This window comes from Histoplasma capsulatum (assembly GCF_000150115.1).
Source record: "Histoplasma capsulatum G186AR genomic scaffold supercont2.18, whole genome shotgun sequence".
Taxonomy (NCBI): Eukaryota; Fungi; Ascomycota; class Eurotiomycetes; order Onygenales; family Ajellomycetaceae; genus Histoplasma; species Histoplasma capsulatum.
Genome location: NW_025544818.1, coordinates 184,729 through 203,960, shown reverse-complemented (window position 1 = coordinate 203,960; position 19,232 = coordinate 184,729). Strand labels below are relative to the sequence as shown.

The window sequence follows — 19,232 nt, the reverse complement described above, 5'->3', positions numbered from 1 at the left end:
GTGGAATGGGGATTTCCAAATGCAATAGGAGAATAGGTTGCCTCTCAACCTCATAAGAGAATATAACAATAAAACATACGGAAGAAGAGAAGAAAGGAAAAAAGAAGATTGCGTTGATATGTACTCCGCAGTCATGTTGATGTCGATGACGATGAAGATGACAGAAGAAATTGGCTGGTCTCTACTTCATCTCTTTTTCTTTTGCTTCCGTTCTTGTTTTCTAATCTACATACAACACACACCGACACACACACACAGTAGAAAAAGGGAAAGGGGTTGGGGGCACAAGAGACAAAAAAAATACCAAAAGCTAGAGGAGCAGGAGCATGGAGGAAAATGAGGAAACAAGTTTTTAAAATATTATATCACATGACAATTACACAAAACTCTATGACTTCTGAAGTTCAGCCAGGATCTTCTCTCCCTTCGCTCGCGCGGACTCGAAGTCACCAACCATATAGAAGGCAGCTGTAAAAGAAAAAAAGTATGTTGTTAGCAAAAATATCATTTTTCAGATAAACCAAATGGAAAGTAAAGGAAATAAATAATTTATTTCAAGGGGCAAGAAAAAAACATACCCTCAGGAAGGTCATCACCCTCTCCATTGATGATAGCCTTGAACGAACGAATAGTATCCTTCAGATCGACAAGCTTGCCCTCGATACCCGTGAACACCTGCGCGACAGTGAACGGCTGCGAGAGGAACCTCTGCAGCTTTCGCGCACGCTCGACAGTCAGCTTGTCAGCTTCGGACAACTCGTCCATACCAAGAATGGCAATGATGTCCTGCAGCGACTTGTACTCCTGCAACATCTGTTGCACGCGCGTGGCAACGTTGTAGTGCTCCTCACCAACGATACGCGGGTCCAACATGCGGGACTTGGAGTCAAGAGGGTCGACGGCAGGGTAGATACCCAGTTCGGAAATTCCACGGGACAAGACGGTGGTGGCGTCAAGATGGGCGAAGGTGGTGGCAGGCGCGGGGTCAGTCAAGTCGTCTGCGGGCACGTAAACGGCTTGCACAGAGGTGATGGAGCCCTTGGTGGTAGTGGTGATACGTTCCTGCATACCACCCATGTCCACGGCGAGGGTGGGTTGGTAACCGACGGCGGAGGGAATACGGCCGAGCAGGGCAGACACTTCGGAACCGGCCTGAGTGAAGCGGAAAATGTTGTCGATGAAGAGAAGCACTAAATCCGAGCGTGAGTGAAGCTCTGTGTTGATTTGCTACGGTGTATACTTATACATACCGTCTTGGCCTTCCTCGTCACGGAAGTACTCGGCAACGGTCAGACCAGTGAGGGCAACACGGGCACGGGCTCCGGGAGGCTCGTTCATCTGACCGAAAACGAGGGCGACCTTGGACTCTCCATCGAGCTGGATAACACGGGTTTCCTGCATTTCGTGGTACAAGTCATTTCCTTCACGGGTCCGCTCGCCGACACCAGTGAACACGGAGTAACCACCGTGGGCTTTGGCAATGTTGTTCTATTCGAATTATTAGAAAAAATGACCACTCCCAAAAAATTTGTTTCTTTCTCCATTGATCGTGTGTGGGGCGGAGGAACGTACGATCAATTCTTGAATGAAGACAGTTTTTCCGACACCGGCACCTCCGAAGAGACCAATCTTTCCACCACGAGCGTAAGGAGCGAGGAGGTCGACGACCTTGATACCAGTGACAAGGACCTCAGCGGAGGTGGCCTGTTCGACGTACTCTGGGGCTTCAGCGTGGATTGGGGCCTTCTTGGTGTGCTTGATGGGCCCTCGCTCATCAATGGGGTCACCAGTGACGTTCATGATACGGCCAAGGGTGCCCGGGCCGACGGGAATCATAATGGGGGCACCAGTGTCGGTAACAGCAGCACCACGGACGAGACCCTCGGTACCTGAATCCACGAGTGAGATCGCTGTACTGTTTTTGACACGGGGGTCAAAGGCTGAAGGGAGAACCTACCGTCCATAGCAATTGTTCGGACAACATTTTCTCCCAAATGTTGCTGTACCGTGTTATCAGCAATGAACAATTGACAAGCTAAGGGAGAAAAAAAAAACAAGGCAAGAAAAAGATGCAAGGAGGGAGGAAAAACACATACCGCAACCTCAAGGACAAGTTTCTGACCACCATTGGTAGTCTCCAAGGCATTGAGAATGGAGGGAAGTTGGTCACCATCAAATTTTACTGCAATCGATCGCAACAATTCGTCAGCAGCTTCTCTGAAACGATCGAACCATCACCGTCGTAATCAGGCAAATACACAAGCCAGAAGCCATTGACCTCCATAGACGATGCGACACATCATTCCTGAGATGTGAAATGGCGTTGCAGGGCCCATTGGAGGTAGATTTAAGTTATGGACGTGATAAAAAGAAAGAGAACGTGTCTGCTTTCCACAAAAAAACAGCAGCAATCAACAAATCAACAGACAAAAAACATACCGTCGACAACGGCACCAATGACCTGATGGATCTTGCCAGACTGAGCGGTGCTAGTGGAGGCATATCTCGCGGCCAGAGCGCGCAGGGCCGTGTTCTTGAAGGGCTGTGCGAGTCTGGAGGTTGGGAGGGAGGTGGAAGGCCGCGCGAAGGCAGCAGATCTGGCGAAGGTCCGGGCAACACCGCTGTGGGCAATTGGTTAGCAGGGGCCAATTGAGCAGAGACAGGCGAGGGCATTGGGGCTGGGCTACCTCTTGAACATGATGGGCGTGGATGGTGGAGGAGTGGAGGAGTGGAGGAGTCGGGAGAATGGCAGCGAGAAGGGCGAGGAAGAAGAGTTGAGGTTGGCGAAGTGCGAGACGAAGATTCTGAAAAGGGCAAGGCGCCAAGGCCACGCATCGGGTTAGCGCGGGTGGGCTCGGGGGCGGCGTATGCGTATTGACAGGTATTGTTACCGCAGTTACGAGCATTGCCCGCCGCGGGTTGACAGCCAGGGATGCTGTACGGGGGTGTAAGGTGACATTAAATTACAGCACCATACGCACCGTCCATCCCGAACCCAGCAAAGATTACATATCTTACCACGAAAACAGCTCTGACCTCAAGTATGTAACTACAGGATCGTTATAACTTATTAGAACAATTTCCATAACTGACTAATCTGACAATTAACTATTCGAACCAGTCCCTCTAGCCATTGTTGCATCGCATGGAGAACGCATACAACTACATTATCCCCCGGTCTCCTCCTCGGGCGCCAGCACCTATCCTCATGTCAGCATTAGCATGGAAAGACTTGCACCTTGGAAAAGACAACGGGGGTTAAACCTACCAGCGCCGTCCTCGTTGGCACGTATACCATCAAACTGTCCTCCCTCCCATCCCACCCTTCCCCTCTCGTAAAGAACCTCGTCCCCGCCTCAACCCTTCCGAAGCCCCCAAAGCCCTCCGCATCCGTATCCAGCACAATCCTGTACGTTCTCCCCTTCCCCCCCACCCCAATCATATAGTCCGCCCAGCTCCTCGTGGCATGGAAATTAAACACCCACACAAGTCCCGCCCGCTCAAACACGATCACCTTGTTCTCCTCGTGCTTCTGGCTCACAAATGCCTGCGGCGCATGCAGCCAGCCATATTTCTCCTCGGCAACCTGCATCGCCCGGTCGAAGTCGTTCAGGAACTTGTAGCGCAGCAGCGGGTCCTCGGTGAGGTTGAACTGCCGCCGCGCGTACCAGTAGCTGTTGTTGTTGCCCGCGCGCGGAAAGTCGAGCCACTCGGGGTGTCCGAATTCGTTGCCCTCGAAGCTCAGGTACCCTTCGCCGCCCAGGCCGTGGGTGAGCAGCCGGATCATCTTGTGCAGGCTGAGGCCACGCGCGATGACCGGGGTTAGTTCGGTTAGGACGGACATGTGCGTATACAGCTCCTTGTCGCAGAGCCACATCATCAGCGATTTGTCGCCGACGAGGCTATAACTCATTCAATTTGTCAGGATTGGTTGGGGTTTCCTTTGGAAATAATATTGCTCTTTTGTCTTCTTCCTTGGGCGGGATGTTTGGATGGGGGAGGGGACAGGGACGCACGCTTGGTCATGGCTCTCGGCGTAGGCGATTGTCTTCTCGCCATACCGTCGGTTGGTGAGAGTAAAGGTGAGATGGCCCATGTTCCATTCCTCGTCCTTTTGTTCCTTAAGCAGCTTGATATACATATCCGGAATCGCCATGGCGAGGCGATAATCAAAGCCTTGCCCGCCAAGGGTAAGCGGTAGGCAGAGCGCTGGCATTCCGGAAACATCCTCCGCGACTGTGATGCAGTTTGGGTAGATCTGATGGAGCATTTCGTTGGCGAGCATAAGGTAGGTGATGCCGTCTTCGTCAACACTGGGGCCGAAGTATTCGTGATACCCACCGGAGAATCCGCTGCAAAAAGAACCGTGAGCACCACAAACAATTAACACAATAGGAAACAGAAAAGCTACAATAACGTACGTCCCAATTCCATGATGCATATACAACATACTCGTAACCCCATCGAACCTAAACCCGTCAAACTGATACTCCTCCATCCAGAACCGCAAGTTACTCAACAAGAACCTCAACACTTCATGATTCCCGTAATTAAACAACCGGCTATCCCACAACTCATGCTGCCCCTTGGGACCCGCGTGGAAATACAGATTATCCGTCCCGTCAAACATATTCAGCCCGTCCAACACATTCTTGGATGCATGGCTATGCACCACATCCAACAACACCACCAGCCCCAGGCCATGTGCGGTGTCGATGAGCTCCTTCAGCTCCTCTGGCGTGCCGTAGCGGCTGCTGGCTGCAAAGAAATTGTTGACCTGATATCCAAAACTGGCGTAGTATGCATGTTCCATGATAGCCATGAGCTGGATGGCATTGTATCCCAAGCCGTGGATGCGCGGGAGCATGTTCTTTGTAAACTCCTTATAGGTAGCCACGCGGGTCTCGGGGGAGGAGATGCCGACGTGGGCCTCGTAGATGCGCAGGCTGGCAGGTTTCGGCGGGTGCGGGTGTTTGAAGGCGTAGCGGTCCTGCGCGGGTGGGTTCCAGAATATGGCGTGGAATTCAGGAGAGACGGAAAGGTTTTGCGTGACCCGTTTGATCCAGGCTGGGAAGCGGTCGAGTTGCTCGCTGGATGGGGTAGTCATGGTTATCTGTTCAATATTTTTAATAGGTTCGAAAGCGTTTATTTAGTTCTTCTCTGCACGGAATCCATCCATTCGAGGATGGCTGGGCGGAAGGGAATCAGAGCAACGCACCTTGACCTTGCTGTTATGCGGAATGATGGGAATCCCGTCCTTCGCAGGCACTGTTACCTCCCAAACTCCAAAGTCATTCTTCTTCATGGGCGTCGCCTTGCGATCCCAATTATCTGGAAAAAGTCGCAATCACCCATCCATTAGCTGTTTACCATTATGTAGCCCACCAGAAAACAAACTCCGTAACCCCGCCCTTCCGTCCTCCACTCCCCAGAACTCCTTCCAGTGTGAAATTCCCACTCACTGAAATCCCCAATGAGATGTGCATCCACGACATTAGGCGCCCATTCCCGGTAAACAATATCTCCATTATCCCTAACATTGAAACCGAATTTCTCATAACCCTGCAAATATGTAGAGCCAGCAATTAACACAATCTGGACTGTAGCGAGGGGGGGGAATGCCAGGGACACCGTGTGGCTGAAGATAGAAAACGCACCCGACTGAAAACTTCCAATCCGCCCTCCGTCTCATTGATTGTCTGGATCCATTGATTCGTATGGCTGAATCTGCTCCGCAGCGCATCTTTGAACGGCTCCAGCCACGGATCTAGCTTGACGACTCCTACATGTTTATCATTCCACGGGCCCCGCATCAGCTATGAGACAAGGATAGAACGCATCCAGCCAACGAAGTCAAGCAATGAGAGGTGCTGCAGGTAGAGCAGCAAAGAAAGAATTGAGTACACTGACCAGTACCATCAGGGGTTGTCTCTCTGGCCACTGCGGCCGCGACGACATCGTCGAGTCCTTGCCCTGCAGCCATCTGGCGGGGAGTATCGCAATATTAATATTAAACTTTCCGCGGGGTTCCAAAAGCCCGGTGCCGTAAGCTCGAGGAAAAGTTCAGTCGCAAATAACTAGTTAGTTAATTAATTAAGATTGGGTTAAGCAGATTGATTCCGCGCGGGTTGGAAGCCAGCGAGGATGGGACTCATAATCGAGATATTTTCCATCTTGTTTTTTTGCGTGCTGGAGATGAATTTATTCCAGGTTTGTCGGCTTTCGCAAGGATGTCTGTTCCAGAGCGTCATCGCCCCCGCGATCAATAGGCCCGGTTAAGTTTGTGCAAAAGGCCAAGAGTGTGTTTGCTGAACGGACGAATTGAGTATATGAGCTGTATAGTTAAGTCTTCATACCGAGTTGTATATTCATCAATAATGATCAATTATCATGTAGTTACTCTAGTATCCATCAATCTATCCTACAGAAATTGTGGAGAAATAGCACAATTTATAATTTTTTAGCTTTAAATTTCTAGAGAAGGTAGAGACACACATATTATCATAGATTCTGCAAAGAATGTGCGGTTAGTTGGAAGATAGAGGGAAGATTAGTTCGTGCCATATCAGAGTTCGCCATCGGTAGTAAATACTTCTGTGGAACATCCCCATGAGCCGTAAACAACATCATCCTCACGATCCCGCGAGCTCTGTCACAAAAGGTCCAATATCTACCCCCATCTCAGCTACTATTTCCAGCCTTCTTTGACTTTGCTTTTAAGTAAGCCAAAAGTGTCGACACAGATCAAGCCCCAGAAACGGAGGGAAAGTGAGCCGAACGTGTTGGCAGGGATAGCCGAGTCTTCCTCCAAGAAGGTTAAGCCAGTAGGTGATTCTATCCATCACCATCATCACCATCATTTAATCTGCCATTGTGCTATTGCTTGATATTAAGAATCCTCAGAAAACAGTACCCGCCTCCTCAATTCACCTCCCAATGTTGCGATCTCGCCTGAGGCAGGCATGTCCATCATAGCCGCCACAAAGACTTTGCTAAGCTGACACTAGCCGGGAACTGTTGGGGGGTTTGGATTGGTTCGTCCCCTCTACTACCAGCATGGCGCCGGTAACCTAGAGGCGCTTGCTGCCCACAAGCAGGCGCTCAATGCAGAGACTGCCGTTGGATTTCCGCACCCATTTAAACCAACTTGTAGCTGGAATTTTCGACTACGTCTTCGACTATGATCATCGAGGCAAAGTGGGACCGTTCATCTAGGTTACTGGGGCAAAAGAGCTCAGTTACCACCAGCGCCAACCGGTAGCAGAGGGGATGAGCCGCCCGATCCAATCTCTCCAACAGTCCACTCAATGGAACTGGCAGTTGTCTATATGGGCATGCACCTTAGACTTTTCTTCCTCATTAAGCTTTGTAACATGGGGACCCCCACTGATAAACCATGGCTGGCATTCTGCAGGACCGTATGGAACTATCCCACCCGAAGCGAATCGTGCAGAGTGTTGAGAGGATAGTACCGGATTACCGGATGGGTTTGAATGGTGGTTTGTGCTTTAACGGCAAGCAACTATTTACTTCTGGCTTCCGTGATATACGCAAAGGCGGCTTCGCCGCTGCCAATTATGACGACCGCCTTTGTCTGTGTGGTCGAGGTGCTCAGGCCGGAATTGAGGAAACTTGGACGTGGGACTCAAGTTTGGATGTGATTTCTTCCCGACAGCACCTTTGTGAAACTCTGTGTGAGGTGCTGTTGGAGCTTCTGAGCTGGTCAATCACGGTTTTAAAATTTTATTGCTCTTATCTATAACTACTTATTATATATACAAGACATATTTCATACTGGTTCGCTACTGTTTCACTTCAGCTTTGCTTCTGCATCACTTACAGCTTTCAATTCCTTTGAGCACACACCCCTCGCCCTCTCTTGCAACCATGTTGGGAACGCTCTCAGCAAACTAACCCCAGACCGCGACGACGGAACAATAACCTGCCCGCTCCGCTGCGACAAGACCTGCTTCACGACCGCGCTGGAGACCACGTCAACCGTCATCACAGGCATACTGAACACCGACCCGGGCCTCGTCAGCTGCTCGATCATCGGCGTGCTCACCCACAGCGGATGCACGATGCTCGTGCGCACCTTCTTCGCGTTATACCACAGCCGCAACTCCTGCGTCAGCGCCTCATGGAACGCCAGCGCACTCGCCTTCGAGCCGCAGTAGTCCGCCATCTCGCCCACCGCGATGAACGACGCCATGCTGGCCATCGTCACGACGTGGCCGTGGTTCTCGCGGATCATGGCCGGCAGGAACTCACGCACCATCCAGAAGTGCGAGATGGTGTTGACCTGGAAGGTGCGCTGGATGCGCTCCTCGGGCTCGTCGAGGATGGTGGCCCCATAGCCCACGCCGGCGTTGTTGATCAGCACGGTCGGGTCGCCGTGCGCGGCGCGGATGGCGTCACCGACAACTTTGATGATGGCGGTCGAGGTGACGTCAGCTGCGTAGAAGAACACGTTGGGAGCTGCGTTTGCGTGTAATGTCAGGACATATCTTTACTTTATATTCCATTTTATCTACTTCAAATTCGGAGAGATATGGGGGGATGGCATACGCAGCTTAAAGCTCGGCTCAACCACGTCTAAAATGACAACTCTAACCCCCTTCTGTGCGAGGTCAAGCATAATCTGTTTTCCAATGCCGCTGCACCCGCCTGTCAGGAGCACGAGTTCGCGCTTGTTGTCCCATGGCCGCTGTCTTTGCCAATTGTTCACAACCAGGCTTGAAAGGGTGCGGTTGGCGGAGCGGAGGATACTGAGCACGAGCACAGCGAGAAGGGCCTTTGTGAGGAGCGAGGAGTTGATATAGGAGAGGAGTGGGTCAAGACTATTACCGAGATAGTGGTGGAGTAGGTCGTGGGATTTTAGCAGGGCAGACATGATAATTTTTTTTCCCTTTCTTTCTCTATTTATGTAATATCGCTATCTCCATATGTTCATTTTTGTTCTTGATAGTTTTTTTACGGACTGGGAAGTGGGATTTGGTGGATTTGGTGGTGGTGGTGGCGGCGGTCGTCGGAGTCAAAATCGAAGTCGGTGTAGAGTATTACGACTCCGTTGCTGGTTTCCTGAGCTATCTGCCTTAAGCAGGGCTTGTCGCCTGTCATTCTATTTCTATTGATAATTGTCATTTTATAGGGATTCGCTGTCCGCTTGTAACATCCTTGTGTTCGTCTGCTTGCGCCCGTGTCTCTCTGTGTGAATAACATCGCAACATCCTTGGCTTCCTGCTGGGCCTCGGAAGAACTCCTGGAGGATTACCTTTTCACATGAACCCGATGAGCGACGGGACAGTGGGGTAACTAGCGGGTTTTCTCAGAATTCCTGGCTTTTGTCATGGTGTTTGGCTGTCTTGTGGTCATAATGATGGTCATCGGTCACAAAGATGGCCACAATTATCCCGCCGAGCCGCCGTTCGGAGAGAAATTTGAAATCTCGACCTGGTCTAACGGGGCCTAATTTTTTGATCCGTGGAATGCCGCTGCGTGTTGGACATATCGAGGGCGCTTCCCCCTTCACGAATGCTTACCCCGATGTGATCGATGGTTCGGCCATTTCGTCCCTTGTATCCATATCCAACCACCATGTGCTGAACCAACAACGGCTTACGATATTTGGGGGGTTGGAAATCGAATTAAAAAAGCGAACAAACGAATAAAATGAATAAGTCATCAAAAGAGGTTAAAAGTGAAAGAAAATAAAATAACGAGGATGCATATACCGACACACAAGTCAGAACCAGAACCTGGGTCTGCATAGTAACTTGAAGTCATGCACAGCAACAGTGCAGCGATTGTTATTCTTAGCTGACCCGTGAGGAGTTATTTAACTTGCGCAACCGACTCCCTACCGCGCGCCTAAGAACGCTCCCCTTCTCTGATCACATAGTCTCTCATGATTCTCCTCTGTGTAACCCTTGATGTTCTTCTGCCCTGCACTCCACTATAGCGCGACCTCCAATATTCTTCCATGCTGATTCCTCCTCTATAAGAACCCCCTTCATACAGCCTTTTCTCCTGATCTCTTTTCTCTTTCTTTTCTTAATCAATTTGTAATCTGTATTAGGATAGTGCTTAGTCTGTCTGTACACCCGTTGCAGATAGATAGTGCAGATGGTACAAACGGTGCAATCCGCAGCACGCCCGTTACAGACTTATTCGCGCTCACTGCTCCGGGCCTAGCCCAAATTGAATGAATATTAAAGACCACGCTCCTGTCGCCAGAAAACACACAGCATTGCAAGATATATCAGATTTCTTCAAATTGCATAACATCGCTAGCTATCATCGCTAGCTATCAACCCAGACACAAACTGAGTTTCCTGGACAACGACCGAGTACAAGAGCTTCTGGCTGAACTTCAAGAAGAGAAACGACTCCGAGAAGCTGCAGAAGCTGAGGCGAGAAAGGAAAGACAACAACGCAAAGAAGCAGAAGCCCTATCGGAAATTTCAGAGCCTACATACAACCCTGCTTCCCTTCCTTCATGCATGCCACGAACTCTTGCTCGCGATTCGCATCGTGGCAGACCCCTACAAAAACAACCAAGGGTCCAGTAACAACTCGGACAGTTCCCTCACTCATCAAGATATGGGTCAGCTTCAATGATGAGCAGTCAGAAGTGTGGCAGACACTCAATAGTTATCCATCCTTTTTGACTGAAAAACTTTTTCCACCAAAACACCAGCTTGATTATGTTCGCCAGTGCATTGCGCCAATCACTTCGGAATGGGATCTTCGATACTACGAACGAGGCACAGTGGAGAATCAAGTCCAGGATATAGTTGACAAGATCACAAAAGACAAGGCCCTTAGAGATGCATTTGGGCTACGAGGCCCGATCACTTTTGAGAGCCATACAAACCTGGGCCATCCAGCGGGGAACCTGCCAAGTGGAGGCCAACAAACCCCCAGCGGTCCTGTGTCAAGAAACCTAAAAAGAAACACAAAACCCAGAAGAGTAAGGAGAAACCTGCTGCAGTTACAGTAGGGCAAGCAGATCGATTTTGTATCTATCGACAGGAAGGCTGTGAACACATTCCCGCAATTGCAATTGAATATAAGGCGCCTCACAAGCTCACACGCGCTGAAAATGGGCAAGGGCTTAACCAAAGAGATTCGACCCGCCCAGGATGTGATCAATCATGTTAGGCCACTGGGGCAAAAAAGCTCTCTCACACCAGCGCCATGCTGGTAGTAGAGGGGATGAACCAACCCAAACCCCCAACAAATCAGGAGTCTGATGACGTTGAATTCTGCTGCAGAAGACTTGTTGCTGCAGTCATAACTCAATCCTTTTCTTACATGGTGCACAAAGGCGTACGTTACGGCTATGTGTGCACTGGAGAAGCTTTCATCTTTGTACACATCCCAGATGATCCATCTTCACTTCAATGCGCGCTTTGCATCCCAAGTTTGAATGTCAAGGCAACTGATGGCAGTGAAATCCGGTTGACTGCTGTTGCTCAGGTTCTGGCATTTACATTAATTGCCTTGAAATGTCCCCGAGTTACGCAGCAATGGCATGATGCTGCCAAAAGGCTTGATGTTTGGCCAGTGGAATATTCTGAAATTCTGGAGCAGACTCCACCGGCTGCTCGCCTAAAAAAAGCCTCGCCCTTGTATCATGGTCAACGACCTCGTGACCTTTCGCCGCTCAAGATTTCATTACGATCAGGGAAAGGAGGATGCCGACCCTCTGAATTTGACCGCCAATCAACAAATTCTCCCTCATCATCACCTCCTTCATCTCCTTCTTTTGCTTCACGCCCTGCCCTAGCTAAAGGGGGAGGCTCTATCCAGCCTGGAGAGCCGAAAGGGGCTCAAGGACATGGAAAACCCAGTGATACACACCAGGCTTCCCATGTTGCCAAACCACCAGCGATAAAAACTCGCCCCTACTGCTCTCAGAAATGCCTACTTGCACTTGGAGATGGTGGCCCATTCGATCCATCATGCCCCAACTACCAGGATCATCAAAAGGGCCAGATAAATGTACAAGAATTCTGCTCTCATATGCAGACACAGCTTGCCACAGGTCGTGGGCCAGATGCGGACTGTTGTCCATTCTACAAGGCAAGAAGTTGTGGGGCATTGTTCAAACTGAGGCTATCATCACATGGATACACTCTAGTCGCCAAGGTTGTGGAATACGAGAATCGGCATAAGCTTGAACACGAAATGTTGGTCTACAATAGGCTTCAAGATCTCCAAGGCGAACATGTTCCAGTCTGTCTGGGTGTTGTTCAGCTGGAGTCAGAGTATCCCTATTACTATGATGGAGGAATCTACACCCACATGTTATTCTTAAGTTGGGCGGGAGAACCAGTCCAGGAAAGCACGAACTCCAACCACGCCGAAGATATTTTATCCCTGGTGTCCCATGCCCTCCAATCCATTCACTCCAAAGGTGTACTCCACAGTGATGCTGAATTACGAAATATACTGTGGAATTCAACTTGCAAACGCCCAATGATAGTTGACTTCGAACGAGCAACAATACGCCACACACTGTCAGATGTGCCCGGTAACACAACAAGAAAGCGGAGAAGGGTGGATGAGACAGGATTTAGAAAGGAGATTGAATGCATCGAAACTGCGTTTGGGAGATGCGTTGCATAGTTTAGGATGCCTTCAGTTTTTGGCAGCACCTTGATGCATCTCGGCCTCCGATGGCGATACATCTGCAGCCATTTCCGAATTGCAGTTTTGCACTGTTACATGATCCATTTTTTACTATTATATGACTCTGTATACTGAAACCGTTTTTTCCTAGAACCTCTTTGTGTCATGGAGCCCTTCTGTCGCGGAGTTAATAGCGGACACCCTTTATTGGCGGTGTCCAATAAAACTAATCTATATTTCCTTTGCCAGAGCCCAGAAGATCATTACAGGGTGCTCAACCACCAAATAAGTGCTCAGGCAAGCCAGTCTACCAATATGCTAGAACTCGCACCTATCCCAAACAAGATCTCTTTTTCACTTCTTCCGCGCCCCAGCATGATATTGATTAGTGACTTTGCCCGGCGTTCTCTAGACTTAACCACCCTGTCCACGGACACACATCTGTCAAGCAAACTCTGTTCTGACCTGGGAATATAAGCTTATCCACCTTTGGCTTTGGCCTGTACATTTTGTTTTTTATGTAGTTTTCCTACATGGGGCTAATCACATAAGAACTTGTCATAAGCACTGTATATATATTGAAAGAAGAAGAAGAAGAAGAATAATAATAATTCCAAAGATCTCTCGTCCCCATTGCATCTGGGAGAAAGAGAACAGAGTTCCGTCTCCGTCGTTGATTCTCGACATCGGAGCGGGTTTACATATTTCCAGATCGACCTTACCACAGAAATCAGTCTTCAGCTCCAAATATTAATTCTCAGCTTCTCGACAAAGCAAGGAGCCGGAACAAGCCAGCCACTTCACCTTGCTTCTGCCTCCCTTGCACTGTCCGTGCTCTTGAGCGACTATGTCTTCTTCAAAGTCGTCACCTTTCTATATCCTCCTCCTCCTCTCCGTCCTAACCTTCACCACCGCCTCCATCCTCGCCATCACAATCCCGCCCTCAAACCTATTACCGAACCCCAATTCCCTCCCAGCTTCCACACACGCGACCCTCACTACCCTTCATTCATCTCCTTCCTCATCTTCGTCTTCGTCGGCCTCCTCCGGAGCTTCTGCGCCCGCTCGCCTCCTCAAAGCACCACTATCACGCAAATCAAATTTCGTATTCAAGATCCCCTCGGGACAGGCTCAGGGAACACAGTCATTCCTCCTCGATATCCACTCACGGGACTATATATTTGCGCCGTATCGCGTCGATGTCGATGCGGAGGGTAGTGTAGTGGGCGTGTGGGAGACCTTCAGGGGGAATGCGTGGGAGAATCGCGGAGTGGAGAAGGGAATGATTCAGGTTGAGAATGCTGTGGTTGTTGAGGCGAAGGTGATGGGTAAGAGGACATTTTATGAAGAGAGGGTTGGGTGTAAGTTTCCTTTTTCTTTTTTCTATTTATTTATTTGGCCCTTTCATGTCACAGGAAGAACGTTTTTTTCTTTTCTTCTCTTATTTTTTATTTTTATATCTATTTTTTTTTTAAATCAAACTTTTGAGGAAACCATATACACTAACGAAACGATTAATCTTGGTTTTACAGTTTCACCGTTAAGCATGTTAAAGAACCCGATGATTCTACTCGTAGTCTTTGCTCTTGGTGTGACTGTGGGGATGCCTTATCTGATGGAGATGAGTACGTGTTTATCTTCGGCCCATGATCCCCAACCATTTTCCATCACATCGTTGGTGCCATCTCTAACAAAATTACTTCAAAATACAGTGGATCCAGAGACACGTGCGGAATTTGAAAAACAATCCCGCAAGGGCCGAAACGCTGCGGCAAACGATGTAAATGCCAGAAGGGCCGCTGGTGCTGGACGTGGAGGGGGAGCTGGAGCGGGAGCTGGAGGGTTTGACCTGGCTGGCTGGATGGCAGGGACGAGCCAGGGACCAATGGCCGCTCTGGATTCGACAATGAAAGCGGCTGCGAGCGGAAGAGAAGCCGGATCGGGATCAGGAGCGCGGAGGAGGTGAAGATGTTGTATATGAGTTTTGCACGGTGCATATTGGTTCTATGCCGCCCTAAACAACCAGTGGTTCGTTGCATATTTCTGGCTGTCTTTTCTTTCTGTGTAAACGGATGTAATGTACAGGTTATACGGAACCATAGCTGACGGTTGATGACAAAAGACATGTAATATCATATCTATGTATTTGAGCATTCCTTGTTGAATAGATTTCTGCTCGTTGACGCCATACAGCGCAGAACCATTTGCTAAGCTGCGCCACAATCCGAGGCTGAGCAACTCTCCGACGACGGGAATTACGTCAGCGCCATGTCCCGCTCTGCCGACTTGCCGCATTCAGACTCCAAGCCCTAATTAATTTGCCAACATCGCATCTGTCACGAACAAGAACAGACATCCAGGGCTGCCCCTTCTCGAATATATAGTATATACCCGCCTTGAATCCTTACGCATACCCTGTTCTGCCAGCTAAGCGTCGCATCGTATCAAGATACTACTATATCGATTGCAGAGGCATGTCATTCGCACCCCCAGCCGGTCCTCCACCTCCCCGTGTCCCCGATGGCTGGGTAGCGCAGTTCGATGATAAGTACAAGGAATGGTGCGTCCTATCGCTTATTGCAAGCCCACAGAGCACATGGAAAAGGGAACGCATCCGCCATAACACACTAACACCAAACTGTGAAATACAGGTTCTACGTCAACTTGAAAACTGGCATTTCTCAATGGGAACGGCCTCCAGTTCCTGATACACTTCCACCGTCATACGACCAAGCATCTCCAGCGACGACCGGCGATCCAGCCGCTGCCTCAGTCACCACTGCTGCTGGTGAGGAAGCTGCAACAGGCGATGTAAAGAAGACATCTACCACCACCACCTCCTCGTCCACACGGCTGGAACTGGGATCGAATAACCCATATAACCCAGCGCGCCAGCGGAGCAGGAGTCCTTCGGCACCTGCTACCCGTACAACTGCAGATAGCCAGATGATAGATGAAGATGCCAAGTTAGCCGCAAAGTTGCAGGCGGAGGAGGATGAACGAGCACATCAGAGACACGAGCAAGGGCAGCAAAAATATGCAGGCAGTCCACAGTCACAGTCACAACCTCCACCACAGCAACAATATCAACAACAAGAACAACAACAACAACAACAAGAACAACAACATCAACAACAACACCCCCATTCATCGCCGCCGCCGCTGCAGCAGTGGCAGCAACCACAGGAAACAAAAAGATCCAGCGGCGGCGGTTTCTTCGGCAAATTACTAAACAAAGCGTCTGCCAAAGTCCACCACGGCAGCAGCAACAGCGGTAGTGGCAGCGGTTTTGCCCCCCCGCACAACTACAACCAACCATACCAACAACAGCCATATCAACAATATCAGCCTCCCTACCCGGGCCCACACGGATATAACGGCTACCCGCCCGGGGCCGCCCCCGGCGGCGGTGCCCCCTTTTATGGCCCGCAGCAGCCATATGCGCCCGGACCACTGCCGAAACAGCGAAAGGGGTTTGGCGGCATCGGGCCCGGCGGAGCGGCGGCACTAGGCCTCGGTGGTGGCTTGTTGGGCGGTGCGTTGTTGGCGGATGCGATTGGTGATCATTATGATTATCAGGAGGGGTATGAGGATGGACTGGCGGCGGGGGATTTTGGAGGGGGAGATTTTGGAGGGGGTGATTTCGGAGGAGGGGATTTTTGATTGGAGGTCTATAGAAAGAACCTGTCCTCGTTTTCTTCCTGTTTTTTGTTGTTTTCTTGTTTTTTGCTCCTTGACTGGGTTTTTTTTTTGGATTGCGTGGAGTTTTGGGGCCTGTTGGTTTGTTTCCTCCCCCCCTTCCTTTTCTTTTATTTATTTATTTTTTATTTTTTTTGTATGTGTTCAAAGTATTTTTACTAGCTTAGCTGTGTATATATATATATATAAATTTACCATAGCTTAACCAGCGATATATTATATATCTTCTTCTGCTTCTTCCGACAAAACCTAAGCTACAAAACGTCACTGGTGCTCTGCTGTATGCATACAGTACTCAGCTGGCCCGCAACGATTGAGAACGGCATCCATGATGCACGGAATCCGTTTAGCTGTTTTTTCGCCTTCCGCATCACTGAGGACGTATATATATATATATGTGTGTGTGTGTGTGTGTGTGTACAGTACAAATCGAAGGCACTGGGGGCCTGGCAAGTGAATGGGCTCAGAGCTGTGAGGCTATATATACTTACTTCGTCTTCGCTTTTGAAGTGACCAACAAGAAACGACACAGTGACTTGAGGGGATGGAGGGTGGGATGGACATGTCATTCAGCGATATCTCTTAGCTTCTTGAGGAAGTGTGAAACTCGAGAAGTGCATTGAGCTGAGTGGAGGGAGGGGGGGGGGGGGAAAGGAGGGACTGTTGAATATTATATATATATATTATATATGTACTGTAGAAGTTGGCTTTGTGCAGGGGAGAACAGGATCTGGCGCAGTGTTAAATAACTAAATGCTGCACAGATAGATATACGTTGAAAGGAGAATGGGAGAATGGCAATTCTTATATAGTTAAAATACGTGGGCAAAGGAAGCAGAAAGCAGACTCGGCCCCTTTTTCCCATTTCCCCCTTACCTCGATACATCCGATCACATCATAGTTATCATATCATAGTTACCATATAAATCCCATTTTTATTTGTTTCCCCCACAGCGAACAAACCTCACCCCTCCCCCACCGTCCCCGCAATCACCATCTGCGCCCAGAAATACAACCCAAACCCCAACGCCGGCCGCAGCCACCCCGGACGCTGCGCACGCCCCGCCGCCCCGCCCCGCCGTCGTCTCCCAAACATATCCTCCGCCACGAAGAGGTCGGACGCAACAAACATCGCCGCGCCCAGCGCACGCTGATACGGCCATGCAGTCGCAGTCGCAGTCGCAGTCGCAGTCGACACAGCAACCGCCAACATCCCGCTGATGATTGCGGCGTAGCCGCCGACGAGCGCGCGCATGTCGGCTGGGATCGCGAGGTTGAGGACGTTTGTGCGGAGCAGGCGCTGCGGTCCGTTGGTGGTGGTCGTCTTGTGCTGCTTCCGCTCCCCGTTCCCGTTGGCTGGCGGGTAGATGACGCCGAGCCATCTGGCGAGGAGCATTGCGGCGGCGAATGTGCTGGTGAATATCGGGCGGGAGAAGGAGGAGCTGGCGGCGGCGGCGGCGGCCGTGCTGGTGCTGGTGCTGGTGCTGCTGTGGCTACTATTGTCTTGCAAGAAGGCGAGGATATACGCGGCGTGGGCGGCGGCGAAGGCGCAGACGCCGACTTTGACGGAGGTGGATGGTTTCTTTCCCTCCTCCTCCTCCTCCTCCTCCTCCTCCTCCTCATCGTTGTCATCGTTATCGCCGTGGCCATCACCCGCCCGTTCCTTGCGCGCCGCCAGCGATCCGGTGTGTTTCTCGTAGTACTCCGCGCGGGCGGGGATGAGGCAGTAGTCGCCGACGGCGGAGAAGAGGAGGCCGGCGGCGATGCGCAGGTGGTAGGGGTGCCATTGTCGCCAGTCGAGGGGCGAGAGTGAAGGCGAAGGCGAAGGGGAGGGCGCGAGGTAGTAGAGCGGGCCGGCCAGGAAGGCGGCGGAGGAGACGAGTTTGAAGACGCAGCTGCCTGGGTAGAAGGCGAGGCGTTCTGAGAGGATGAGGAGGGGGAGGGAGGTGTTGAGGAGGCGGATGGTTGGGGGAGGGGCCAGGGAGAGGGCGGGCATTGTTGGGTTGGTTTTATGTTGTGTGTGTGGCTCTTCTATATTGTATATCCATGTGATGGATGGTGGGTTGGTGTTGAGACTCCCTTTCTTGCTCGTGGATTATTTTATTTTATTATTTTTCATGTCATTTAGTCAAATCTATTTGATGGGTTATCTTCGGGTGCTTCGGGATAGGAAATAGGAACTTCACCTCGGCTGTTCTGTGCTCCATTGTCAAAACTGAGCCTTTAAGATACGGTTCCAAGGTTCTTCATCTGTCTTCTCTCACGGTGTAGAACCCCCCCAAGAAATGTAAGTCCTGTACAGAGTTGCGTGTATGAATGCATACATACATACATATACGTGAGGAGAAGAGGTAGATCGATAGGTGGTCATCAGAAACGAGAAAGAAAAAGGGAGGGAGTTAGACGAGCATATATCACAGAAATGCAACGGACTATCGGCAAGGACACACATAAAAGAAGATGGAAATGGATGATAAAGAGGAGCAGAGGAAGACAAAGAAGAGCAAGAAAATGAAAAAGAGTAAGAAAGAAAACCGGAATAAGAAAAAAAAATCTAGACAAGGCATCAAAATAAACCCGTCTAGAACATTGGGAAAAAATGATATCGACAAGCATGTAACATAACAACACACATCATGCATTTCAAACCGGAAAGTAAAAGAAAAAGATCAACCCAGAAAACAAGAAAGAGAGGGAAATAACAAGAAAAGAAAAAGAAAAAGAAAGAAAATGAGGTAAACCACACCCATACAGAAAAAGATCGCGAAACGCCAAAGCCAACTCCATCCGTTTCCATCGCCTTGGCCATCTCCACCTCCATCTCCAACAAACAAGAAACCACCCCTCTATATCCCACAGCCAACATAGATCTGTACATAGGACATCATCATCGAGAA

General features: G+C 50.0%; 8 protein-coding genes across 8 annotated transcripts; 4 read left to right on the top strand and 4 right to left on the bottom strand.

Moving 5' to 3' along the window:
* Positions 1–332: 332 nt before the first annotated feature.
* HCBG_08844 (ATP synthase subunit beta) lies at positions 333–2,763 on the bottom strand (the record flags this gene model as incomplete). The annotated part of the gene is made up of 8 exons (XM_045435893.1): positions 333–468; positions 579–1,190; positions 1,251–1,488; positions 1,573–1,889; positions 1,958–2,000; positions 2,097–2,182; positions 2,440–2,621; positions 2,688–2,763. The coding sequence occupies 8 exons, from the start codon at positions 2,696–2,698 to the stop codon at positions 389–391; spliced, it is 1,569 nt and encodes a 522-aa protein (XP_045283422.1).
* A 404-nt stretch (positions 2,764–3,167) lies between these two features.
* HCBG_08843 (1,4-alpha-glucan branching enzyme) lies at positions 3,168–5,983 on the bottom strand (the record flags this gene model as incomplete). The annotated part of the gene is made up of 8 exons (XM_045435892.1): positions 3,168–3,200; positions 3,269–3,902; positions 4,017–4,352; positions 4,422–5,113; positions 5,219–5,331; positions 5,463–5,562; positions 5,658–5,782; positions 5,911–5,983. The coding sequence occupies 8 exons, from the start codon at positions 5,981–5,983 to the stop codon at positions 3,168–3,170; spliced, it is 2,106 nt and encodes a 701-aa protein (XP_045283421.1).
* A 1,413-nt stretch (positions 5,984–7,396) lies between these two features.
* HCBG_08842 (uncharacterized protein) lies at positions 7,397–7,762 on the top strand (the record flags this gene model as incomplete). Its single annotated transcript, XM_045435891.1, has 1 exon — positions 7,397–7,762. One exon carries the CDS (start codon positions 7,397–7,399, stop codon positions 7,760–7,762), a length of 366 nt encoding a protein of 121 aa, XP_045283420.1.
* Positions 7,763–7,810: 48 nt separating this feature from the next.
* On the bottom strand, positions 7,811–8,893 carry HCBG_08841 (short-chain dehydrogenase/reductase; the record flags this gene model as incomplete). Its single annotated transcript, XM_045435890.1, has 2 exons — positions 7,811–8,478; positions 8,569–8,893. 2 exons carry the CDS (start codon positions 8,891–8,893, stop codon positions 7,811–7,813), a joined length of 993 nt encoding a protein of 330 aa, XP_045283419.1.
* Positions 8,894–10,498: 1,605 nt separating this feature from the next.
* Positions 10,499–12,633, top strand: HCBG_08840 (uncharacterized protein; the record flags this gene model as incomplete). The annotated part of the gene is made up of 2 exons (XM_045435889.1): positions 10,499–10,972; positions 11,164–12,633. The coding sequence occupies 2 exons, from the start codon at positions 10,499–10,501 to the stop codon at positions 12,631–12,633; spliced, it is 1,944 nt and encodes a 647-aa protein (XP_045283418.1).
* Positions 12,634–13,483: 850 nt separating this feature from the next.
* On the top strand, positions 13,484–14,602 carry HCBG_08839 (uncharacterized protein; the record flags this gene model as incomplete). Its single annotated transcript, XM_045435888.1, has 3 exons — positions 13,484–13,997; positions 14,169–14,261; positions 14,349–14,602. 3 exons carry the CDS (start codon positions 13,484–13,486, stop codon positions 14,600–14,602), a joined length of 861 nt encoding a protein of 286 aa, XP_045283417.1.
* A 508-nt stretch (positions 14,603–15,110) lies between these two features.
* Positions 15,111–16,299, top strand: HCBG_08838 (uncharacterized protein; the record flags this gene model as incomplete). The annotated part of the gene is made up of 2 exons (XM_045435887.1): positions 15,111–15,196; positions 15,288–16,299. 2 exons carry the CDS (start codon positions 15,111–15,113, stop codon positions 16,297–16,299), a joined length of 1,098 nt encoding a protein of 365 aa, XP_045283416.1.
* Positions 16,300–17,299: 1,000 nt separating this feature from the next.
* On the bottom strand, positions 17,300–18,331 carry HCBG_08837 (YhhN domain-containing protein; the record flags this gene model as incomplete). Its single annotated transcript, XM_045435886.1, has 1 exon — positions 17,300–18,331. One exon carries the CDS (start codon positions 18,329–18,331, stop codon positions 17,300–17,302), a length of 1,032 nt encoding a protein of 343 aa, XP_045283415.1.
* Between the last annotated feature and the right edge of the window lie 901 nt (positions 18,332–19,232).